This window comes from Gavialis gangeticus, unplaced genomic scaffold, assembly GCF_001723915.1.
Source record: "Gavialis gangeticus isolate Ggan-Ray unplaced genomic scaffold, GavGan_comp1, whole genome shotgun sequence".
Classification (NCBI taxonomy): Eukaryota; Metazoa; Chordata; order Crocodylia; family Gavialidae; genus Gavialis; species Gavialis gangeticus.
In genome coordinates, this window is record NW_017728994.1 from 68,169,656 (window position 1) to 68,195,981 (window position 26,326).

The 26,326-nt window shown below is 42.2% G+C and overlaps 1 protein-coding gene across 2 annotated transcripts in view; it reads left to right on the top strand.

The window, feature by feature from the left end:
- The window catches only part of ZRANB1 (zinc finger RANBP2-type containing 1), a 62,418-nt gene that overhangs the window by 10,811 nt on the left and 25,281 nt on the right, over positions 1-26,326 (top strand). For both annotated transcript variants that reach the window (XM_019502968.1, XM_019502969.1), the window contains exons 3-6: positions 10,307-10,494; positions 12,566-12,719; positions 16,153-16,224; positions 16,823-17,021. In XM_019502968.1, coding sequence (XP_019358513.1) covers positions 10,307-10,494; positions 12,566-12,719; positions 16,153-16,224; positions 16,823-17,021 — 613 coding nt within the window. The remainder of the gene's footprint in view (positions 1-10,306; positions 10,495-12,565; positions 12,720-16,152; positions 16,225-16,822; positions 17,022-26,326) is intronic.

The window sequence follows — 26,326 nt, forward strand, 5'->3', positions numbered from 1 at the left end:
TTTTTTTTTTTTTTTTTTTTTTAAAGGAAGGTACTTTCTTGTGTTTGTAAAGTTGAAGTTTTTCTGCCAAAAAATGTAAAATAAAAGTCTTATGATAAAGAAGCACTTGTGATGCTTGGGAGAGGCCCTGAAAAACTGGAAAAGGACCAATGTGATGCCAGTCCTTAAGAAGGGGAGGAGGGAGGGTCTGGGAAACTATAGGCTGGTCAGTTTGACCTTGATTACTGGGTAAAATTTAGGGAAAAAAACAAAGTCCATTTTTGAGACTGGCAGAAGGCATGATACTAAAGGATAACCAACATGGTTTTGTTACGGGCAAGTTTTGTCTGACTAACCTCATCTCCTATGATCAAGTAATGAACTGCTTTGATGTGGGAGATGCAGGTGATGTCATGTACTTAGATTTTACAAAGGCCTTCAGTATGGTCTCCCATGATGCTTCTGTAAAAAAACAAAACAAAACAAAAACAAACAAACAACCACCCCTCCCCCCCCCAAACCTGGGGGATTTGGGGGTTGCAGAGTCCACGGTCAGGTGAGCTGGGAACTGGCTAAGGGGTCGAACCCAGAGGGTGTTAGTGTATGCATCTGTGTCGTCTTGGCAACAGGTGGCCAGTGCTGTCCTGCATGGATTGATTCTTGGCCTCATGCTGTTTAACTTCTTTATCAGTGATGTAGATGATGTGGAAAGCATGCTGGCCAAGTCTCCATACAATGCTAATGGGGAAAAGCAGTCACGGTAAGGGATAGGATGTGGATCCAAGCAGACCTGTATATGTTGGGAAGGTGGGTGAAAACAGATGCAGTTCAATGAGGATAAATGCAGAGTGCTTTATTTGGGGAGAAGTAACCAGCAATATGAATGTAGGTTAGGAGGAGATGTCTTGGCCAGCATGATGCGTGAAAGGGACCTCACGGTTATGGTTGATCACAGAATGAACATAAGCTGCCAGTGCAACACTGTAGTCAACAGAGCTAATAGCATACTGGGATGCGTTAGCCGATGTGTTGCAGGGCTAAGGAAGTGATACTTGGCATTGGTGAAACGCCAGCTGGAGTGCTGCGTCCAGTTTTGGGCACTGCGCTTCAAAAAAAGACACAGAGACTCTTGAAGAGGTCCAGGGAAGGGCCGCAACAATGATTAAGGGCCTGGAGGGCAGATCTTATGAGAGAAGATTAAGGGATCTGGGGAAGAGAAGACTGAGGGGGACTTGATGGCTGTCTGTAAGTATGTAAGGGGTGAATATCGGGAGCTGGGAGAGAGATTGTTTTTTGCTAGGGCACCCCAGGGGAGGACAAGGAGGAATGGAGGAAGGTTTCAGGTTGGATGTAAGGAAGAACTTCTTTACGGTAATGGTGACCAGAATCTGGAATAGACTTCCCAAGGAGGTGGTGCAGTCCCCAACCTTGGAAGTCTTCAAGAGGAGATTGAACAAACACCTTGCTGGGATCATTTTGATCTCACCAGTATTCCTGGCCAGAGCAGGGGTGTTGGACTCAATCCTTCAAGGTCCCTTCCAGCCCTTAACTTCTATGATTCACTGCCTCACACAATAGAGCAGATTTGTTTTCAAGTTAAAAATCTGAGTATAACTAATTTTTCAAGAACTATTTTGTATTGGCCAAACATCTTCCATGCTCTCATTTTTAAACTTTTAAGCTACAAACAGATATCGCATTTGTCTTGGGATAAACCATTTTATCCTGGGACAAAGTACATCTTGATAATCATGAATCCTAAAAAGGATAACCAGCTGAGAAATACTAACAGTTTATATCGGGATGTTGAAAAGTATGTCCAAATGGTTATGCCAGGACAGCATCATTTAATCAATGCCAGAAAAGTGCTAGTACATTCAGCTGCTCACTAAACCCTAATTAGAAAGGCGATGTGTGTACATGCCAATCCCAAGATATTTCTGTTCTGGGACAAACATGGGCACAACTCCCTCCCTGCCCCCCACCTTGCAACATGGTGGTGGGAGAGACTCATCTTGGATTTGAGTACTGGCCAGGGCTGCTGACTTCTCTAGCCTGGGCTGGGACCAGAGTGGCTGCATAGGATAAGTGGCAGCAGGAAGTGGGGAGAGGAAGTAAGTGGCTGGGGGGTGGGAGACAAGTGGCAGGTGCAGATGTGGGGGTAAGATGGGAAGTTGAGGCTGCTTGCTGTCATACTGCTGCTTTCCATGCTGCTTGTTCTTCTGCTACTGCTTTTCCTGCTTCAGTGGTGCTGGGGGGGAGACAGCAGGGGATAAATTGAAGGCAGCCCTTTAGTCATTACTTCTCTACATGGAAAATGATAAAATTGTGAAAATTTTCCATGTATGGAATCTAATTATTGTAGGGGGATGGGGTGTTATCATAAATTCAAAGTCACCTTGGATTCAAGTATGATCATTTTACAAAGGGGTAAACCTAAGCACAGAGGTACAACCCTGAACACATTACAGCCTAATTGGCGGTCCTAGGGAGAACGCTATGATTTCATCGGAAAGGACTCTTTCTGCTAGATCACCATTTTTCAAAGCTGTGTCATGGTTAATTGTTTGAGAATTTCTATTCCTAGGTGTATTAAGATGCTCTGGGGCCCTGGGTATGAAGGAGCTGGGCTCCGGTAGGGGACGAAACCCCTTCTACTCTTGGTGCTGCTGCTGTGGAGGTCTGTGACCTGGTTCTCACTCACGGGTAAGTTACGGTGAGCAACGTGGAGTGGGGGGAGGGCTTATTTGTATGTTTATTTGCATATTTGTGTTGTATGCAAAATGGGCATGCAAATGAATTTTTTTGTTTGCTGTGTATTGCTCACTGTGGCTGGTGGCGGAGTGAATGAGAACTGGGTCAAAATTTGAAGAATAATTATCATACGACTTGCAGCACCTCCCCTGAGGCATCTTGTGGGGGGGGCCCTGGGCCCAGGCCCAGCTTGCCTGTGTATTAGTCTGCCTATGCTTCCATTCTTTCAGTAAGCAGGCCAGGGGATAATTTAAGCTAATTATCTTCTATTCAAGGGGTGAGGCACAATAACTTCCTTAAGTAGATGAAGTATTTCCTCTTCTCATGTTAAAATAGACTATGAGCAGCATTGTTTACCAATGCCATCATCACCTTTATGCATACAGAAATCCTAAACTTGGTAGGCCTTTTAGTTTAAGGCCCTGTCTAAACTTAGGTTGACTTTGCATTAATGACTTTGCACTAATTTTTAACATAGGAAATTTTAAAATTAGTTGAGAGGTGTCTAAAGATGCATTTAGTCTTTCTTTTAATTTAAGTGATTTTTTTTTTTTGTTTCAGTTTGGTTCAATCCTGTAAAAAAAAAACAAAAAAAAACAACAAAAAAACAAAAAAAACCCAACCCCCCCAACAACCCCAAAACAAAAAACAAACAATCAACCTAAAACCAACTAAACAAACAAACAAACAAAAAAAGCTGGATCAAACTTAACTGAAAAATCGTACAACCTTATCTAGACTGGCATTGTATAAAGTAATGCAGTCCCCCTTCTCCTTGGATACATATGCACATACCTCTTCATGGTCACAATGCATGTTTTACACTACCAATGTCCCTACTGGAGACAGTTTATGTTGGCACTGGAGTTTTCTTGTTGGTTTAATTAAACCAGAGAAGGCAGAAAAGGATTCTTACAACTTGCTTTTCGTGTTCCTAATTGATGTTGCTTTTCTGGGAAATTTGTCATATAACCATGTGGTATAAAGGAACTTATGCCAGTGTAGGTTGTTCCCATAAATTCAAGATACTAGACCCCTTTATACATGCTTAAGTCTTTCCATGTTGGGGATTGTACCCATTATTACTAGTATGGGGCGTTTCTTTTTAAGTTATATGCAAGAGTTAAAATGTTCTGTATGTGGACCGTGTCTTAAAGCTTAAAACATGCTGGGTAGTTGGTTGGCTACATAATTTTTTATATTAATTGTTGTAAGGGTACTGGTGATCCATCTGTGTTGCTGCTCCCAGGATAACTGTAATGGTGAAGGTATGTTTCAGTATTTTTTCCAGTGAAAACAGGATCTAGGGAACCAAAGAGGTATGCTGTTGAACTTGGAGATGGCCAGACTTGATGGTTCTAAGATAAAAAGCAAGCAAGAAAAAATGTTTTAAAACCCCCAGTCTGCCTGTATACATCATAAAAAGAAAAAAGGAGCAAGACAGGCTTAAAAACAAAACGGACCCACCCCACTTCAGGTCACCTTCTTTTTTTAAAGTGGCAGTGGAGAATATTGGGGATTCTCAGTCAGTTTTGACGGAATCTAGTATCAAGATAAAACTTTAGCCTAAAAAAAAAGTAGCATTCTGGAAATAGGGGTGTGAGGTCTGAAAGTAAAGTTGGACTGTAGCCTTAATTGCTGCAATGACTACCTGAATTTTTGCTATGACTCACGTTTTAAGTGATGACTTTTGAGTTGTTGCACAAGCTTTTCCTGTTAGCTTTGAAGTAACACTTAAGAAAGATCATTCGTTGAGTTGTGCTGATTTAATTGATACTGGTGCATAAAAATTTCAGGTGCTTAAACTCGAGAGGCAGGAAGGGGGAATTAGCTGTTAGACCAAGCAGTACTACAGACCTTCCAGAAGAATGCTAAAAGCAACAGGATTTTGAAAGTATGAAATGATGATGTCATGGCCTTTTAAAAGTATGCCAGTGTTTCAGTTTTTACAGTCTGATTTGCTTATGCTCTTCAAATTTTAGCAAACGCAATTGCTGAGGACTGAATGATAAAAGAAGAGGTTAGAAGGAAGGTTGTAGAATAAAGGAATTGGCGAAGTAGTATTAGGTCTTACTACATTTATTGTATTATTATTTACAATTATGGTAAAATATTCCTTAAGACATGATCCCATTTCTTCAGGTAAAGGGGATAATTCATACTACAAAACTGGCTTGTAGGAAGGCTAGTGTTTTCAGTGAGCAGGCCTGTCCTACTCCTGCTATAAGCTCTATCATATATATATTTCTGAGCAATTTCTGGTGTGCACTTCTATATATCTAATTATATATAAACTAGTGGTTCTCAACTACTTTTAAATTTAAAGCCCCCCTTTGGAAAATGTCAGTTCTTAGTTTTCACTTAAGCTTTTTTCCAACTGCAGACAAGTAATAGAAAAATTTTTCTGTTGCAGAGGACTCAGACCAGGTCAGAATGTTTTCAATGTTATGGCTTCCTATTTGAAATCTCAGGGTTTATCTTGTGAATCATGCTTGCACACCTAACAGCATTAACATTATTTGGTATCTAGCATCACCGTAGAAAGGATTTTGTAGCACTGGCACCCTGGGTGAGAATCAGTGTTGTAAACAGTTGATTAATCAAGTCTGCAGGAGCGTGGTAATTACTGTGCTCAGCAGACTCCAGCATCACTTGTATCAACATCCTTGCTCTGAAAAATAGCGGTGGGGGCTCTTTAACTAAAGCTTGTTTGACTCCCAGGGCAGGTTTATAAATGTCCCAAGTGTCCAGTTGGGGATCTTATAGTTTTTGTCTTCATACAGGATATCAGGATACTGTATATTTGCAGCTACGTACATCCAGCTCTGGAAATCTGACTCTGTTGCTGGGGCTGGTTCTTTGTGTTTTGGTGTCAAACCAGAAAATGCTGAAGTGGCATGACCTGAAACACCTCTAGCATTTGATTTTACTGACAATACATTACCATAGTGTTGGAACAATGTTCTAGGATGGTGCTTCCTTTTTTATATGAGGAAGTTGACAGGTCATTGTATCCAGATTAGAATGTAAAGGCAGGATTGACTAGCAGATATTTATATCTTCTAAAAGTGATCACATGGTGATTAGCTGATGTTTGGAAGAAGTCTGAGCAGCACATCTTCTGAACCTTTTCTCTGTCTGCTTGCTGAAAAAAGTATGATACTGTGTTCTCCCACTTTATAATGTAACCTTTCCCTGAAAACTGAGTGCTCATACTTCACTATCAGCATCTTTTGTTCCCTCAATCATTCCTTCTTTTGCAAATCTCCTCGTTTGTTTGTTTGTTCCTTCTGGGTAAAATGACAAGGCTTCCATCTCGCTGTGCATAGGTGACGCTTTTGAATTCAGATGCATCATGGGATTTTTTTATACTACCTACTTTCCTCATGGGCCAGACATGAAGACAGATAGTCTGAAGGATTTGTTAGTTCTGAGCCCTGCAGACATGTTGGTGATATACAAGTCATAAAGGGCGTAACAGCTTTTTAAAATAAAAAAATAGAACAAAAAAAGTAGACAGAGCGAGGCAAGTTTAGAAATAAAAGTGAGGATGATTTGAAAGGGTTAGGAAAAGGAAAAATGACAGCTGGACAAGTTTTCAAGCTATAGCCATTGGTTTTTTGGTGATTTGAAATATTTTCCTGCATCTGTTCTTTGTGACTCATTGGGTGCGTCTACATGAGATGTTTACTGCGCATTAGCCTAATAACACCATGCAGAAGTATGTCATGGCAAAAACCATGCTAATAGTCTAGTATGCAGTGCTATTAGGATAATGTGCAGTAAGCATCACTAAATAACTGGGCCCTGGTGCTGCTGTGCAGTAACTTTAGGTCCTGCACATTTAGTTAGTACTTTATTAAGGAAGTACTGAACTAAATGCACAGCATCTAGGGTGCATTAATGAATATGTAGACATGCCCATTGAAGAGAAAATAGCTAGACTTCAGGGAATTTTAAAGACTGCCAGAAATAGGAAACTGGCAAGAGTCCTTAGTCCAGGGACTTGGAGCAAATCAGGACATTCATCTTTACCACAGAGGGTAGTGGAGATTTCTCCTCTCACCAGGAAGGGCCCAAATGTTTTTTGGAAGAGCATTTTTATATTATTAGCTGGCTCTTTAGATGTTGTAGGAGCAGAAACTTCTGACAGTGTAACTTGTAAAACAGGACACTGTGACTCAGTGGTTTTAGGCTGTCCTCAAAGAGAGACTCCTTGTTAGGTGCTTTGTGCAAGTGCTTGGTAAATGTCATGTAGGCAGAAGCAGCAGAAGATAGCAGTGTTCAGATGGCTGCAGTTTGGGAAAAATGGACAAACCAAAGGGTCTGAAGAGTCTAGAAAAACCCCAGAGATGGCACCAAAAGCCGTTGTCCTTGACCATGGTTCTGCAGACTATAATTTGATTTTTTTTTTTTTTTTCCCCCCCCCCCCCCCCCCCCCCTTCCGCTCGTGTTCATCTGCAGAATAGTTGGATTAAGAAAAAGAGACCTTGGTATGTGTAGAGAGCATGTTGCAAAAGCGAATATGAATCTTATTACTTGTGACATTTAACTGCGCAAAGAATGCAGTGGGTGGCAATGGTGACCAGAATCTAACTAGTGTGCCATTTTATCAAAATTTGCCTCTAAGATAGCTGTTTAAGTTGTCAGACATTTTTCATTTATGGAATGCAGTATATTAAAACACTAATAAACCCAACTTTTGTAATCTTTCTTTTGAATAGACTTGCAAATGCCAGCTTCCAGTTCATTTAACAAACTTTAAAACCTGATTTCAGTTGTGCTCAGTAGAATCTGAAATACAGCATCTAGAAAACTGTTGGAGCCGTGTTGTTGAGGGGTTGCATGGAGTTTGGCATTTGGCATAGAGAATAATACACCTGTCTCATGAGAAATGTCACTGTCTTGACAAACTCCCTATCTTCTGGCTTGGGTGGAGTGAAGATCTAGGGAGCACTTTGTTTCCAGGCACATGCTTCTGGATTGGTGTTACAGCAAGTAGCACTTCAGAAGCATTGAAAGAGTTTGCCAGAACTTCCCTGTTTCCTAGTCCTGGTTAACAGGAGCTAGGAAGAAGGTGAAATTGGAAGGCAACTCTTCTACATACAACAAAAGCAATTAATTTGCAGTTTTCAAAAGTGAAACGGTCACAGAATATAAGCTTGGCAATGGTATCGCTGTAAAGCTGCCTTCTTATTGTATATGAATATATTATTATATGTATTCTAGCTTTTACGCTAGGTTTGGATCACGGTGTTAAGCTCTTTTCCACACCCATGAGGGCTAGAAAGGTACTTAAAAATGAAATCTTAAACATGACTTTCATCAGTTAACATAAGGAGCCAGGAATCTTGGAAATGCCAAATATTGCAATAGTGTGCTGCAGTTTTGCGTGTATACTGCAAGAGTTGGCAGTATTGTGTACTGAATACAACCCTGAATTAGCTCACCAGAGCAGCTGTAATAGCTAATGCCTGAGGGCTTTCTTGAGCCTCACAGGACTGCCTCTGTGTCAGTCCTGGATCTTGCTGATGGCTGAGTGGTAATTGGGACAAGGGACAAGTTACTTCAGCAACAGCTGAGAATGGAGGAGTAGAAATGCAGTGATGAATATAAAAGTGGTCTACGCAGATTTAAAACCACAGTGTGCAGCTTGTGTTCTGAAAGGTGGCTGGCTGCTGAATGCGACTTTTCCAGTGCCTTTTTTTGTACTTTCAGAGGCAGAATTAGTTTTGAAGATGAATTTGATGTGTGTGGTTCTTGAAAAACATCAGTTATAACAAACTTTGATTGCTTGCTGAGTGTCAAGATCCATATCCAGAATCTTTTCAGGTGTCTTTCTTAGTCAGTTGTGCGACAAAGTAAATCTCACGTTTTCTTGCTCAGTAGACATGGTTGAAAATTATAGGATGTGAAGTGGCTACTAAAGTTTAAAAGAGCGCTCCTGGTAAATAGCACTGATCAGTAATTTACTAGGGGTGTAGTTGTTGGTGTTATGCTAGCAAAGCAGTGTGTTTTTGTTCTGTTTTGGTGGGGGTTTTTTGTTTAGAGCTTTTCCAGCTCCATCTTCAGGCTGAAAGTGTAGATCTTGGTCCATCAAAGATCACACCACTTTCCTTTTCCTTAGTGCTTGTTGTGCTGAACTTATTTTGAAAACCTGACCAAAAAGTTCTTATTTTCTCTTCCTTCATGCCTCTGATTTTTTTCAGAAATATGGATTCTTGATGAAACACAGTGGTTCTTGTGAGATGTGGAATGCTAACTCGGGGTCTCTGGAAGCTAAAATAAAGTTTTTCCTCAGTGAGCTTGAGGACCCTTTTGATTTTATGGTTTCAGTAATTTGTCTTGGGTAAATATTTTTGTTGGGCAAAAGAGGTTTCTTTTAGTTCCCTGCACAAGGGTTACTGGGCTGCTGATTATTCTGGGCTGGCCAAGTCTCTCCCTGAATTGGAGAAAGAGGTCTCAGGCTTTTTCCAGTATTGAGTAAGAACATCTTGAGGAGGAATGTTTGTGGATTGGGAAAATAATTTTCTACTTAGCCCTGGTACATTATTTTTGTCCTTCTGTTTATTTCTCTGTAAATCGGATTTCACTTCCATGTTGTTCATAGACACGAAGCATCACAACAGCTTCTCTATTGAAAATGACATGATCTGGAAAAAACACATTTTTCATCCTCATGCAGAGCATATTCTGATGTCAGGATTATATTTACAAATGCACCTCCTTTTATTTCCAGGTTTTTTTTTTTTAAATTTGTAAGGTCAGTTTTTTTTATTTTATTCAGAGCATGGTAGACTTGAAGAAAGCAGCACAATCATTGCATGGTACTACCTTTGGTGGTTGCAGTTTAAGAATTAGGTCGGTTTGCTCTTAATGGCCTTAATGTGGGTTTTGAAGTATTTGTCTTTACAACTCCTTTGTAGAACATTTGCTTTTTAGAGCAGCATGGAATAACTTGTATTTTACTGAAATGTTTTAGGGCAGTAGTTTTCAAACTGTGCTCCGTGGAACCCATGATGGGTCATCAGGGTTTCCACAAAGACTGGGGAGAGAGGTGGATGAGGCCAGGATGCAGTATTCCACAGTTGCTGGCCAGGGTTGCCTGGCTTTGCATCAGCTCATGGGCTAGGGGTTCTGTAGCAGAAGTGATATGGAAGGGTTTGGTCACTTTAGGAAGTTTGAAAACCACTGTTAGGGTGTGGACATACAATATTTTGACCTGTTTAAATGCAGTTCAAGTTGAAGATGCATATGAGCCTGGTAAACCAGTTTAAACCTGCTTAGAATGGTTCAAAAGTGCACCTGGAAGAGAGTATTATTTTGACCTGGTTCAGGTCCTGTGGCTGGCCCCGCTAATCACGAATGCTTCTGGAACATGGAACTGGTCTGGGGGCAAGGTAAGTGCAGGACCATAGAAGACTGGAGTAACAACGATGTTTATTTGTGGAGTACAGTGAACAATTTCTTTTCCCGAGGGATATAGGAAAGCTTTGTGGCATAAGGTAGCTTGAGCCAAGATTACATTTTGCATCATCTGAAATGAAGTTTAATGTGCTTTTCATCTCCTCAGGAGTTGTAGAAGGTGATCTAGCCGCTGTCGAAGCATACAAGTCGTCAGGAGGAGATATTGCACGCCAGCTTACTGCAGATGAAGTACGCTTGCTTAATCGCCCTTCTGCTTTTGATGTGGGCTACACACTTGTACATCTGGCTATACGCTTTCAGAGGCAAGATATGCTAGCAATTTTGCTTACTGAGGTGAGTTACTTTTGACCCTTGTTTAGATTAAATAGAGGCTTTTTATGTAACCCTGCCATGATGGAGTTTAAAACCACTGGAGTTTAGTTTAATTTCTTTGCAGATGAAAACTGACAAATGTTATTGGGCCAATTCATGCATTGTTGCTTTCTTCTGTTTGTTTTAGTAACGGTCCTTTTCGTGCGGGAAAATCTGACCAATTTTTCTGTATTCTTCCCATGTAAGCAGTTGTTCCTTTTAACCCTATTGGCAATGAAAGTAAGCTATTATGCTGTTTCCTGTGCTGTAGGGTGGGGAAGAGGAAATACCCCTAAGGCAAAACATTTAGAAAGATAAACTGCTTTAGCTTTGTTTCTTAAATCTACCTAGCAGTGAAATGTGATTTGCTTTCCTTTCCTGCAGTTTGTATTTTTGTTTTGTTTTGCTTCTGGTTGAAAGACCTCTGTTTCCACCTTGTTTTCCCCGTTTCCTCCAATTTTCCTCTAGTCTTTCTCCTTCATGAGATCAAACTCTACTACTTATTGCACACTTCTGTCCTTCTCTTGCCCTTGCAATTTGTTATTTCCTGTAAACCTCACTTGCTGGGTCCTTATTTTTGGTAATGTCTTCCCATCCTGGAAAATGCCCTTTGCATCCATTTTGTCCATTCCTTCTATTCCACTTGGCCATTTGCCTTTCTTGCAGGCAACATTTCTATCATGGTTATTCTTTGTACTTTCTTCTTTTCTGAAACTGTTGGCTTCCCAAAATCCTTGAGGTACACTTTCCCTTCCCCTGCAGTATTTGTTCCTTGCACTCTTATTGCAGTGGGAATGGGGGTAGCTTTCCCAAAGAAGCTAGTGTGTGCGAAGGAAGATGAGATGCACATAAACATTTATCTGCAGTGTGAAGCATGGGAGGGGGGGCATCAGGAACAAAGCAACAAAATAGCAAAAGAGATGTTATAATTTTCCATGTATATAATCTTATCTCTGAGACTGGGTTGAGTTGGGAGCCACAGCTGGGTCTGGAGCTACTACCATTGCTGCCAGGTTAGGCAGGGGGATAGAGCTGGCATGTACTCTGTGTTGTAGGCCAGAGCGCCAGCTGAGGGCAAGTCAGCTGTGGCCCCGACCCTGAGCCCAGGTTGAGGCCTAAGTCAGAGCTGCAGCACCTGTCTGCCTCTACACCTTGTGTTCAAATACAGGATGAGGGGCTGCTTTTTTCCTCCCTTTCCCTCCCATGTTGAATGGAGGGGAAAAAACTGTCTTGGATTCCAGCAAGTACCAGCTTTGGTGATGCATTCTGTGATTTTTGATTTGTCAGCTTTGTGAAACGGAGAAAAGTTTGCTTAGGGGCCAGCTATTTAGCTTTATCAGCGTAGTAACTAGTTAAAATGTTTGCCTTCCAAATACTGTATTAGAGATCAAACTGCATCAGCTACTTTATCATTGAATGACTGGTTTGTCAAAAATGATGAGACTCTTTCTGAATGTTGTGTGAAACTTGTAAGTAGAGTTATTTTCCCATTCCTTGGGTAATTTAATGTGTGGGAGGTTTAAAAAAAAAAAAAAGTTGGAAGCTTCCTTGGACAAATCTAGTCCATGCAGGGTATAGAATTTTGTCATAGAAACGAAAAACACATTATACTTGAAACCTTTGGTTTTTAACCAGTGCCTTTCCATAACCTAAGGGTCACCAGGTAGTCCGCCAGATCCTAGTTTGGATCAAAATATTATGGCCCTCCATTTTGTTATTTTCTGTTACCTGTTTCTTTCTTAATAATGTGTTCAGCCATCTGTTCAGTCTCCGATGTTGTTACATTCAGGGTTGAGTTACTGTGGCTGTTGGTCTAAGGCCTGTTAATGTCACAATGATTAAATGGTATCTAGGTTTGTTTGCTTGCATCTCGTCTGAAGGAATTTGTTTCCTGTGAGTTGCATTCAGTTCAACTTCCTTCATTATAATTAGGGCTACTGTATCCCTCTCTTTAGTCCTTCCTCAAAAATATTTATGAAAAGTTATAAACGGATCTCAGTATTTATATTCAGCTGAGAATAGCATCAAGTGAAATAAGACTGTTGTGTTACAGGTATCGCAGCATGCGGCAAAGTGCATTCCAGCAATGGTGTGTCCAGAGCTGACAGAACAAATCCGGCGTGAAATTGCTGCATCTCTTCATCAGCGGAAGGGAGATTTTGCTTGCTATTTTCTCACTGACCTAGTAACGTTTACGCTGCCTGCAGGTAATCATGAAATGATGTTATGTTTGTAAATATTCCTTTTGCATCTTCATTAGGTTAAGGATTGTTAACAGCTTGTTCCCAACTTTTGTTAGGTTTTGGTACCTGGTAATTCTTAATGCTTACTTAGTGCTGCTTAATCTCCAAAGCTGTTTACAAGTTTCAATCCATGCATTACCCCAGTGAAGCAGAAAGCTATACAGGTTTCCCTCGATTTATGCAGGTTCTTTATATATGAATTTGCTCTTATGTGATCATCATATTCAGACCCATAACTTGTTATATGCGAGGTAAATTCACTCTTGCGCGATCAGCATAGATGCCCCCGCGCTCAAGCAGGTGAGTCTGTAGTGGGAGGGGAAAGGGCCGTGGCCCCATTCATACCAGCCCCAGCTGCAGCAGCCCTGTGAGTGGCTAGTGCCAGCTGCCTGTAGCTGCTGGGCTGCGCCATGCTCCACCTGTCCCCCCATGCTTGGGCTCACCCCGATTCCTGTGCTGTGGTGGAGAGAGCTGGTGTTGGTTGCTCCTGGGGCCACTCCAGTACAGGCTGGAGTGAGTGTGGACAAGTAGAGCCCCAGGCAGCACAGGGTGCAGCACTTGCCCCAGCCCTAGCTGCAGCGGCCCTGGGAGTGGCCAACACCAGCTGCCTGCACCGGGGCACGGCACGGCCCGGGAGCAAGGTGAATGGGGACAAGCAGAGCACAGTGCAGCCCATGGCTGCAAGCTGCTGGTGCCAGCCACTCCCAGGGCTGCTGCAGCTGGGGCTGGGGTGAGAGCTGCTCTGTTCCCTCTGTTTTTTTGCTGCGTTGTGCAGCCCCGGGAGTGGCACCCCGCCCTGCCCCTTCCCTAGTCCCAGCCTCACTCACCATGGGAATGTATTCTTATTTGCATAAAGCGAACCCACTTTACAGTGTAACAAAGTCGATTTTATGCGCTGTTCTCCGGGAATGCATGTATCGCATAAATTGAGGGAAACCTATACTCAGTTTAAAGATGAGGGGAATTCAAACAGAAATGTACATCAGAGAGATCCTGTACTTAATGTTGAGTAGTGTTTAGGTATTTCTGGCTTATTATTATGTTCAGATGACTAGATTTAACTTTGGAAAAAGTGAGGTTTTTTAATTAGTCTTCATTTAAAAAAAAAAAGCTTTTGTTAGTAAATAAAACAATTGGTTTTAGGATCAAAATTATTCATGTACTTGCTTCCTTAGCTGTAACTGTAACAGTTTTTATGCATCTTCAACATATTGTGAGGTAAAGAATAAGCACATCAGATGTCTGGCATTGAGTATTGATGATAGTCTGTAGAAATTAGTCTTTTTAATCTTCAGGAATTCTCTTGATTACATATTTGACCACAGAAATTTTAGCCTTGTTGAATTGCGAGCCTCGCTGAATTGGAAGTTTTTGTAACTTGTGTAGTATGGCTTTCCCAGTTATGGGTCAACCATCCTGTAGTGTTCTATGTATCACATTTTATTGTATAGCATTAGCCAGCATAAGTAAGTTGAATTTGAGCTTTCCAGGCCTTTTTGTCTTCCCATAAGCAAAAACATGTATTTTTGGAGCTGTGGCAACAGAACGTCCTCAAAATACAAAACAGAAGCTTGCATTGCTTACTGGAAATGAGCGTGGTACTGTTATCAAAGTGCAAATCTCTTAAGATGCACCTGGTGTGTAAAATGAAACAGTTGTTTGAGAGTTTTAATAATGTAATTAACTGTCAGGGACTACAGCGTCCAAAAGAGTGAGTAGAACCTGAACTTTGCATTTGCTGAAAGAATAGTCCACAGACCCCTGGGTGTCTGAGGGGTCCCCGAAAGATGCCCATGATCAATCAAAAGTATGTAAATACCCACACTTACAATTCAAAGGGGTCTGTACCTCCATTTGAAAATTGAGGGGTCTGCAAATGGAAAAAAAAAAAGGTTGAAAACCCACTGCTGTAGGTGATGGCTTCATGAAATGGAGCCTGTAACTGTAAATGAAAGATCATCTCTATATATTTCAGCTCATTGTGCTCAAAGCCAACTTCTGCTAAATATCTTTTTTTTAAATGGTCAGTTCTGGGCATATGAATCAAGCTAGCATGTTTTAAAGGTGATCAAAGAGTTCATATTTGCATACAAATGCCACCTCACTAAATAGCTCAGCAGATCAAGGCAGAAATCTTGCTGAAAAACCTGATAAAATCCAGTTGAGGAGCCAGTTCATAAACACTGTAGTTAGGGGCTTGTTGTCTGCACCTCAGCTGAAAGAGGGTCCATACAGGCCAGTAGATGGACAGATTTAATCATATCATTAACTGCTTTAGAAACATTAAAACCAACAAAACTTGTTAGATCAGGTGATGCTACCCACAACTAGTAGCCGATCCCTCTGGTATTTAAGTGCAGGTGGTAGACTCATCACCAACATGCATAACAAGCCACAGGTCAGCTCGTAGAAATCTATATAGTTAATGCTGTGCGCTTTCCATCCAGCTCTGAACATCTTCAGCTTACTGTGACATAAGTGATGGGAGAAGGCCTCTGCTACAATAAGGAACTTGCATGTCTTCATTATGCTAGAAAACCTAGCTGTGGGATCTCATGCTATTTTTGGAGCCAGTGCAGCAAGTTAAGTTGTGGTGTGGTCTTTTCTGCCAAGTTTAATTATGCCCAGGGCATCCAGGATGGTCCGCTGTGCCAGTTGGTGCATGTGTTTTTGGCTAGCTGCGTTGCGTGTGGATTTCCTGCGGCTATTCTTGAGCTGAACACTGCTAAATTGGAATCCACCGATTCAAGGGTATTTTAGCTTTCTTTGTTTTGAAACCTGGCCTTGCTTGTTTTGCCTAAGTAACCATGAGTACATAGATATGAAAACAGTTAATTTTTATCTGTAACTTTCATTTTCTTATTTTTAATGGAAGTGTGTTTTGTATGATCCAAACTGCAAATTAGTGTTTATTCTCAATGGGAAATAAAAGAATGTGCTTCAAAGAAGTGGGTGGGTGACCTTAAGCTAAGCTAAAGACCTGCCTATAAGGCTATGAAGGGGAGTTGGCATTATTTTCCCCCTCCTCATTTTTATCACCTAACTACTGAGGGTGGGAAAACTTTATTCTTACTCCTGTTTATTTCTTACTTTCTTTTCTGGTTCTTCACTTCACAGATTCCTCTGGAGAAGGTCACTGTTGACTCTAGAAGTGTCCCTAATAGTCTTTGTGCATTCAAGTACATGGCAGGCCTTGTAAACTACCCTTAGCTTAGCCTGTAACTTGATCTTTTGACTGTGTGTGACCAAATAAAAATAACAAAGCCTTAGTACAGAAACTAGTAAGAGCTGGGGAGAGAGATAAGAATCTGTTAGTCCATAAACACACACACTCCATAGAGCAACATTCCATTTTTAGATGTTAGTATAAAGATTTTTGTTTGCTTTTCCTTTCCAGATATTGAAGACTTGCCACCAACAGTCCAAGAGAAATTATTTGATGAAGTACTTGACAGGGATGTTCAGAAAGGTAAATGCTTAGAGAATAACTTGTTATCACTAAACCTCAAACACACTTTTTTTTTGCCAATGAGAGATTAATTAGCATTAAGTATAAATATGAATTTTGTCTAAAGAAGAATTTCATGCTGGATAGTTTGGTATTTGCAGATGATTATTGACTTAATATTGCTCCAAGAAGGCAGGGTATAGATGTATATAGACAGGATAAAGCTTTTGTGAGCCTGAGCTGTATGCAGCCTTTATACAGAAAAAGAACAGGCTAAAATGTGTTAAACTTGTTTTATAGTAGCCTAAACGATTCTAAGGCTTCCTTCAGTTACAAGCCATTTTGCAGTTTTATTTAAAATAGTATTAAACAATCTTTCTGTTCTGGTCAGTGCCTTGGAACAAAGTAGTTTTCAATATCTGTTTTTTCTGTAATTTTTATCCTAGCAACCTTAGTTTATTAGTAAAGCCTTGTTTTTTGTAACATTTGCACTGTACTTGGATAGTAATTTGAGATTTTATGGTATCTTCTGATACAAAGTTTACTTGTCATGATGATTTGCATACTGAAAAGATTTCTGTTGCAGATAAGACTTTAAATGGGGTTTTTGTCATTGTAGAGCTAGAGGAAGAATCTCCTATTATAAACTGGTCACTGGAATTGGGTACACGCTTGGATAGTAGACTATATGCACTTTGGAATCGGACTGCAGGAGACTGCCTCCTTGATTCAGTACTACAAGCTACGTGGGGCATTTATGACAAGGATTCGGTGCTACGGAAAGCCCTACATGACAGTTTACATGACTGTTCACATTGGTAAGTTGGTTCTGTGAGACTCGAAAGATCTTTTGACAGTGCATTGATTTTCATAATGTAGTGTCAATCATGGGTATATCTTTAGATGATACTTGCTTTTGTATCACAGCACAGTTGATGTTCCTAGTTTCTTTCACAGTGAAATGTGTATGGTTTTTTAAGTCGGTTACAGTAGTACATAGCAAATTCCATACTATTTAAATTCTGTGCCATGTCTCTGGTATAAAATATAGTCTTGTGTAGAATGTTAAATTTTTGAAAGCTTTCAGACTTGGATTCTATAGTTTTGCAATACAAATAATTCACATATCGGATACGAGGTTTGCATACTTGCCTTTTATGACTGTCCCACTGTCATCAGTGGCAGGGTTGCAGATGATGAAAGGTATGACCTTTTTATGTAGCAACAAAACTTCTAGTAACTTTCTTCCCCTACCTTATTGTCATACTTGGAATCATTCACTTAATCTTCCAAAACAGTAGTAGTGGTGGTGGTAGTGGTAGTAAAACAGCAATAACAAAACCGTTACTGTTGATGTTAGCTATGTTCTCACTAGTTTTTTGGGCGGTTAACACAATGGTGGGATTAAGAGGATGGGAAAATTTACACCTCTGACTTCTTGTTTCAATCAGTCTTCCTACTCGTAGACATCATAGCCTTGGTTATGTTTAGGGACCTACTTGACTTGCGGTGAAACAAAGCCATTTTTGTGGCTTTGTCCCAGGACAAAGAGGACATTTTGCTGGTGTTTTGTGGTGGCCCCGCCCCTTGGTGCTAATTGGCGGACAGGCCCCAGCCCTCAGCAGTGATTGGCAGAGAAGCCCTGGGGGAGAGGAGGGTGGAGGGTCAGCTGCTTTGATATCTGGTTCCCCCTTTGTGCTGCCCTACCAGCTGGTGCCTTCCCTTCCTGGTGGGCTGGGAGGCCATCTGGGAGGGGAAGACTTAAACTTACTTTAATTTGGGGTTTTTTGTGGATCTTGCAGGCAATCCTGGATTTCATGGTTTCTGCAAAATCTGTGAAATTGCAATTTAGGTAGGTCTCTAATACGTTTGGTTTATATTTGGAAAGTGGTCTTGGCACTACGCAGACCTTTTTTATGGGGTGGGGGAAGCTTTGCCACTTTACAATCTGATTGTCATAATGGCTGCATGAATATTTATTAAAAGAACATAAGCTCAAGCACAGTTAGGGAATTCTAGATTTAAGGTTATCTGCAGCCAAATTAAGGCCCCGCTTTATACTACACTTTATATGTATTATGATTTGGTTTCTCTGAGCGCATCTACATGAGATGCCTAAATTTGCATTGGCATAGTTTACTAAGAAGTAAACATGTGCATCTACACATACACGTTTACTTCTCAGTAAACCTCCCTAATACCGAGTAAATTATCTATCTGCAAATGCAAGTAACAGATTTACTTGGCATTAGTAATGGTGCAGTAGTGCTCATGTAGATGCCTGACTGGGAGCAAAATCTGCTCCTAGTCAGCTGTCTGCCAGGGGGCAGGAGTTGGCATGGAGCTCAGGCTGGGAGATAAGTATCTCTCAGCAGTGGCCCCATGGTTGCAGAGCCAGTGCTGGGAGCTCCCTGCTGGTGGGGGCTGGGATGCTTATTCCCCACTCAGGTCTGAGAGTGTGGAGCTGGACGGGGAATAAGCTCCCCAGCCTGTCTCCTCCCCAGTCCCTGCCTTGCCCTGGCAGTAGGTAGCTTCCAGCCCCCACTCCCTGATTGCAAAGCGGGGTCTGGGAACAAGCTCCCCAACCCCTGCTCTATGATCACAATTAGGATGGCAGAGCAGGGGCTGGGACCTCCCTGTATGGGGACAGTTCCTGACTAGCCTGGAGCGGGACAGTTCCCAGGCTGTACGGGGAAGCATGTACAGCCTGGAGGTGGCTAGGAACTGTCCTGTTTCAGGTAGTTCCCAGCCAGCTCTGGGCTGCACATGCAGACTGCCCTGTGCAGCTGGGGGCCTGGCCAGGAACTATCCCAGTCATGGCCAGGTCTCAGCCCTGTGCCCTGATTTTGGGTGATCGACACATAGGGCTTGGAAAGAGCTGTAGGGGTGCCCAGGGAGCCCCCTGCCCTCCTGATTGGGGAGTCAGGGCCAGGAGCTTCCTGTGGGGACATTGTCCCTGCCCCAGCAGCAGGCAGGCCTGTCTCCTGGCATCTGTCTCCTGGTCACCTGCCTGGTAGCAGGCAGTTGTCTCTTGGTCTGGGTTGGCACCCACAAACAGCCTGGAGCTCCCCCAAGTGGCCCATTGCAGGGCTGCAGGGACTGCATGTGTAGATGCCTACCCCAAAACCCCTTCTATGCAGTAGTTTACTGCATGGTAAATCTAGGCTGGAATAAATGCATGTGTAGATGTGCCCTCTGATTTACATAACTCAGTGCTATTTTTTGCAAGATCAGTCTCTATCCAAGTATAGAATAGTGTTTGCTTAACAAACAGCTATTGATTTTTTTTTTTTTTCTTGTATAGCTTATAGACCTATGCCTTATTGCATACTATTTCAACCCCTACTCTGAAGAATGAACTTGTAACTTTCTGGGTGGGCTACAGTACAGTTCAGAGAGGACCCAGCTGATGTCTCTCACCAGCTTATTGTCAAGATGCCAAGGTGGATTTTACAGATGGAAAATTGAATCGCAGAGCAATTAAGGTCAAAGTTCCCACACTTAGAGGCGGGGCGCCTAGGACCTAACTTTTCTTCGTAGTACGTGCTATTAATATAGCATGTCATGTGGTCAAAACAGATCCAGTATCTACAGTTGCAGCTGTGACTGCTCGGCAGTTCTGCAGATTAGACTCTTGGGTCTCACTCAGATTGGGCTCCCTGAAAACAACAAATACACAGTTAGCAGCTGCTTATGGAAAGACTGATTTTAGTGAGTTGCCCAATGTTGTGGAAGAGCTCTCTGGCAGAGATGGGGATAGAACCTAATTCTGCAAGACAGTATCCAGTTGCCTTACCCATGCAGCCATCTTTTCTTTTCCTGTAATCCCCTTCATCAACAAATGAGTCAAAGGTCCAGCAGAAAAAAAACCCAGCTCTGATATACTCCAAGGGTGAATTAGGACTCTGCAAAACCACTCGTATGCACTGGAACAGAGGGTTTTTGCAGAAACAAATAACATATGATTATGCATAATTAAACTTAGGATGTGTGCACATCTGGGGTGTTGTTAAAGTTGCATAGGCACTGAGAAGCAGGGTTTACTCTACAAAGTTCTTCTGGTGAAGGTGTGCCAGCCGAAAGTGTTTAGAACATGCACAGAAACTGAGCAGCTGTAGCTGACATAGCTGTGCTGGTAAAACTGGCAGAGATGTTGACACGCCCAATAGAGCACTTCCGTCATTTTAAAGTATGTTGTCTAGGGAGGTGGTGTACCTGTGATGCCACAGAATAAATTTCCTGCCATCTGCTGTGGCTTTTATTAGGGGGTCTGGCTGACGCTTGTCAGCCTAGCTGCAAGTGGCCAGAGTTCTGTGTTGTAGTCTGAGACATTACTGTGGCGTTTCCTAACATTTGAGTGACTGACCTTGTGACTTGAACATTCTTTGGATGTACAGTTTTTGGGTGTGTGATTCTCTTATTTGCTTTTTATAAAGCAATGGGGCATCATATTGACACCCCCATAGGTCATCAGCCATGTTTGACCCTCACAGACCTCTGTCATCAGAGCTGAAGAGTAGTTGACAGCAGCTGCGGATTGCTGTCATTTTTTGTGGATGGGTAGGAGAGGGGATGAGATGCTGATCAAATAGACATGACACTGTAGCAGACAGCACTAGATTAGCAAGCATGACAAGTTACGAGGTTCTGTTTCAGGCTGGGAGCAACGCCTGATTTTATGAGTACAGACTGTTTAGACTGTTTCTCTACCAAGTGTTTGGCCTCTCTGTTTCTCACTCCTCTTCTCCAAGTTTTCTTTACCAGTTATATTCAAGTGCACGAGTCCTTCGTCAGTCTGTCTCCCCCGTCTCACCTGTGTGCCATGTTCCCAACTGACTTGTGTCCCTTCCTGCCCGTCTCATCTATACTCTTCCACTTCATCCCTTGACTCATGTCTTTTTTGCCTCTCTTGCCTCTTCCAGTTTTTTACTAAATCTCTCTCCCTCTCCAGTTTCCCAGTTTCAGTCCCTCTTCTCTTCTCCCAGCCTGAGGGCTACCTTGTGTAGCCCTGCTTCTCTCTGCCAATCAGCAGTGGGGGGCAGGGCTGCGTGAAGGGCAGCCCTCTCTGCCAATCAGCAGTGGGGGTGAGGGGGTTCACTGCGAAAAGACTGTGAAAATGTCACTGGTCACTATGAGCAGTCTGCAGGTTTTTTTAGCTTGCCCTCCACACAATTCATGTAGGTCCCTAGCTATAACAAAGGGGACCAGAACTGGATTGCAGGCTGTTTGTTTGATGCATGTACTCATACTAAGCGGGTGAGGTCTTTCTGCTTTGTTTTGAGGGAAAATCCTTAGATGGACGCAACAGCAAACTCCTTGTGCCTGAAGGTGTTTGTACCAGCAACCTTGAAAAGAACAATTTTTTTCAACTATTTAGTTTTCACATTTACCCAGAGAACCTTGTCTTCCTGTGTCCTTAGACCAACACGGCTACAACCACCAACCCTAGTGGAGGAGAGGCTTTCTATTCTGCAGACTTTTAGTATTGAAATTGTAAAAGAAAATGCTGTATGTGGGGGCTGAGACTTGTGCTCTCCCTTCCCCCAAAGAACAGTGTCACTGACAAATGTGTTGAGGCCAGACACTGTAAAATACTTAGCACGGGCTCTGTACATTTTTAAATGTCATGTTCCATAATGTTTGGATTATGGCCTGGGTATGTGGCTTTTTTTTTCTTTTTTACTAATACATTCCACAAGCTAAGAGGGATACAGCAGGAGGCGGCAAAGGTGTTTAGTTTTCTGTGTATGTAAATCATCTTGCAGTGTTCTCACAGCGGCTGTTTTTATGTAATGTAATACAATTTTAATCTGTATGCAGTAAGGATTTTGCTGAAGGGGAAACTACATATATTTGGCTTTTAATGATGATATTTGATACTTTCCACCAGATTCATTAAGATTCAAATATTTTTTTGAGTAAAAAATAACTGAATAACACTAAGCAAAAGATCATGGTAGGTATCAATATACAGAGTTAGTGAGGCTTGATATGGCTAGCACGGTCTAAGTCTTACTTTTGTTTTAGTTAATGACCAAGATGGGGAAACAAAGTAAATCAGTCAATTTTATAATTCACTGCATAGCAAGTTGGAAGAGTTAGGAAAGCTTTTGTTATATAGTATAACCTCATGAATCTAGAATTCTTGAAAATCCGGCACTTTTTAAGCATACACTGCATCAGGGAGTAGTGGCAGCTGGTCCTGGAGCAGTGGAAGGGGAAGCTTTCACGTGGCGGCTGCTGCTACCATCCACCCCACTCCGCGTCCAGCCACTGCTCGAGGAAATCTGGAATTTTCACATTTCTGGCAGGTGCTTGGTCCCTAGCATGCTGGATTTATGAGGTTATATTGTATAAGAACCTACAGATCAGAAATGCTGATGGAGAATAACTTGGCATAGAAAATTTTGAAACTAATGAACTAGGGGAATAGGATTGGAATTTGGCAAGCTGTGGTTTCAAAGGTTTGGGCATCATACTATACATGAGTCCCAGTATTACGACACCATACAATATAGTGTGCTGGGCTGCACACTTAAAGGCACACTTAGGGGAGGTAGGGCCTTATTCCCTTTCTGTTCAGTTGTGTAACTGTTGTTAATATTATATTTGTGACTACTTCATTACAAAAATAATAATGACAAACTGAAGGGGGTCAGAAAAACAGAAATGATTCTGGGCTGAAAAGGGTGTCTTAAGTTGCACTTAAATGAAAAGTGAAATTTAGGAGTGAAAGTAAGTATTCTAATATTTGAATCGTATGGACTCCAGGAAAGGGCAGGAGCCATGCAACATAATTAACAGGTACACAGCCAGAAGAAATAAAAGAAAAGCTTCTGTTGCATGTCATCTATAATGCTAGGTAAGATGTGGAAGTTGCTATAAGGAAATGCTGAAAGCTGTATGGTTTGGGGCTTATTTTATACTACACAAAATATTAATTAATGTACAATAGGGAAATGAATTGGGCTTTCTGCTTGGTCACTTTTAGTATTTTTGAGACCTGATAGTTGAAAAGGACTGTACAGTAAAATGGAAGATAATTTTTAAGACTGTTCAAGAGGACATGAAACTGGACATGAATTACTAAATGGATAGCATCTCTGCAGTCTGCCCAGAGGAGTCTGTCCAGCAGGGCTCAGTCTGGCCCCCCTGGCCGAATATACCCTCATTAGAGTCTAATAAAATAAGATGAATATCTGCCTTGTAGAAAATGTCTTGCCTCAAGCTGACAGAATCAGTTGATCATACCAGTTCTGTCAGAAACATTTAGCCAATTACAGGAAGAAATATACCAGATCTGGACTCGGATCCCTCTGAAAGATCTGATTAAGGATGGAAGGGTTTTATCAAGATCCTTCATATTTAGTTGGTATCTAACTTTCATTAAATTCTAGCTCCTTGACTTCCATCATATAGATTCTCCCTGGAAACGTACACATTTTATTGCTGTTTGGTATTTATTTCCAATCTCTCAAATTCTCACTGATATGTTGACTTTCTGGAATGAGTGTATAGCCAAAGGTCTAATGGCAGTAGATCATGGAGAGGTCTAAATACTGTGACTTTAATTTCAGCCCATTTTATTTAATATTTTATCTAATGGGGTAGTTTCCTGTGGTGTCCTTTTTCAGGCATTATTAATGTGGGGATTATTAGAGGCAGTGCAAAAGATTTTAAATTTTGGAGAAGTTCTCCATGACTCTGTTAAATGCTGTTGATCAAAAAACAACCTCACAGAGCCCCTAATTACTTGGTATACTTGAGATTTTAAGAAGAGTGGGGACTTACCATGTGCTGAAGGCTTTGTAGTAACTGTCCCTTTGCCTCCAGTTACTCCACAGTAAATTAGAGAGAGACTGGAGCCATTCAGCCCTGCTTCATTCTGGGATCAACTGCTCAAGGCCTGCTTTGACTCAGAATAAAGATGGGACAGTTGCTGCAGAGCATGCAAAACATGAATGTGAACCTCTACCTCCTCCTCTTAATGTTGGATTCACAGTTACTGCTGTATGTACCACATTAAATTATTGGTTATAAGCAGGGTGGCTACTGTAAAAATCTTGAGGACTGCTGCAGTACGGACAGTTTTTAATATAAGGTTGTGATAGTGTTGCTAGGCTGCCCTGCATGCACAGACAATTGGCCAGGGAGGCTTTTTCCAGTATGTAGCTGTTGAGTTGGTCTTTGGAGTTGGGCTCCAGGGGCTCAGGTGAAAGGGGAGCTCTGCAGTCAGTTATCAGGGAGAGATGGCTGGGTCCTGGTACCTGCTTATCTCAGATGGCTGGGCCTTTCTGGTCCTCTGCCACAAAACATTGCAGATCCCTGGTGAAGACTTATCTACAGACTTATTTAAAATAGCCATTAACCTTTCCAGGAGGTGTTCCTTAAAGATGAAAGTGTTTTTTACCTGGGTAGGGGTGTTCTTTATAAAAAGGAAGGAACAAAAACCCTAAACTACTTTTAAATGAGGTGAGTTAAGATGGGTGGTGATTGACTAGTGGGGAGAAGTGTTTGCCACCTATCATGGCCTATTTAGGATGCGACCAAAGTCCCATCTCACAACAGCAGAACCCAGTATGAGATTCTTGCAAAAGCAGCTTTGATAAAGGACAATGTAGTGTTACACCTGGCATGATTCTGCAGGGTCAGACACTTCCTTATTTCAGTTCTTGTGGAAAATACTGGATTTGTGGGTATATTAATCAGTGTTACGAAGGATGATTTGAAACCTTCTGCATAGACCCCTCAAGCCAGCAATTGGACCAGTAGATGCAGTCTGATCTCCCTTGCCCCTAAGATGAGGACAGACAATTTTGTCACTGTACTGCATTGCACTGCCCTTTCAGCAGTGGATATTGAGAGCAAGTTGCTGAAAGAAATCCTTAGCTGACCCCATTCAGTCAGAATTGCAACAGACTCAAGGTTGAGGAACTTACATAGGACACCACACGTGGTCAGTGGCGATAGGGGATTGGAAATAAAATATAAACATCCTGGAAAGAAGAGCAGTGAGTAGTTCTGTAACCTTTGAAGCAACATTAGTCGACATGAAGGGAATTCTGTGATTCTAATGGGCAGTGAAAGCCAAACCAAACTCATTTAGAGGAAGGAAACAACAATCTGAAGCTTTAATAAGAAACAGTATGTGCTTCAACAGTAGAAAAATCTGAATTGCCCATTTTAGCTACTTTTGGCCAAAGTCAATTCAGTATTTGAGTAGACTTTGTCAGATCTGCCTGAAAAGAACAAGTCAACAATTAATGACTGAGTCCAACAACTTTTTTCAAGCTTCAGGCTGCAACAACTTGGCTGGTGCTGGCTGGGTGGCTTTGGCAGTATGGGGAGGGGGGGGCCAAGTTTTCCATGCAGCTAAGAGCTCTGCCTGTGCTGCTCTTTCTTCTCGTAGTCTCCTGCTCCCAGGCTGCAGGGTGAGTGTAGATCCCAGCTGAGGGGAGCTGCATGGGCTGGGGAGCTGGAACCTGCTGCTCCCACCCCCACACCCCAACCCATCCCTGATGAAGCTCTGCTCCTGCAGGAAGCTGCATTCACACTGTGGCATGGGGTGTGCGTGTGTATGGAGAAGCAGCAGTGGTGCAGCTCCTTTCCAGCTGGAAAGCTGCACGCGTGCTGTGTGGCCTTGGGAGGTGGGCCGAGAAGTATCATTGGCATAAGCACAGCTTCCGGCTCCCTGGCCCTGGTGCACCTCCTTGCGGCTTAGTCCCAGCACTGTCCCAGGCTCAGCAGGCCAGATGCATTCAGGCTCATGGAGCCCTGGGAAGTTGCTGACTCCTGGTATATGGGCATAGGGGAATAACTTTGTTCTGGTAGACGTTGTAATGTTTCTATCTTGAGGAACAAAAATATTCCAGGCGGTTTCCAGTAGTAATTGGATCTCATAGTTTCTAGGGTCGGAAGGGACCTGAGCAGATCATCTAGTCCGACCCCCTGCCATGGCAGGAAAGAGTACTGGGGTCAAACGACCCCAGCAAGGTGTTAATCTAACCTCCTCTTAAAAACTCCCAGGGTAGGAGCCTGCACCACCTCTCTTGGAAGTTGGTTCCAGACCCTAGCTGCCCTGACCGTGAAATATTGCCTCCTGATGTCCAACTTAAACCTACCC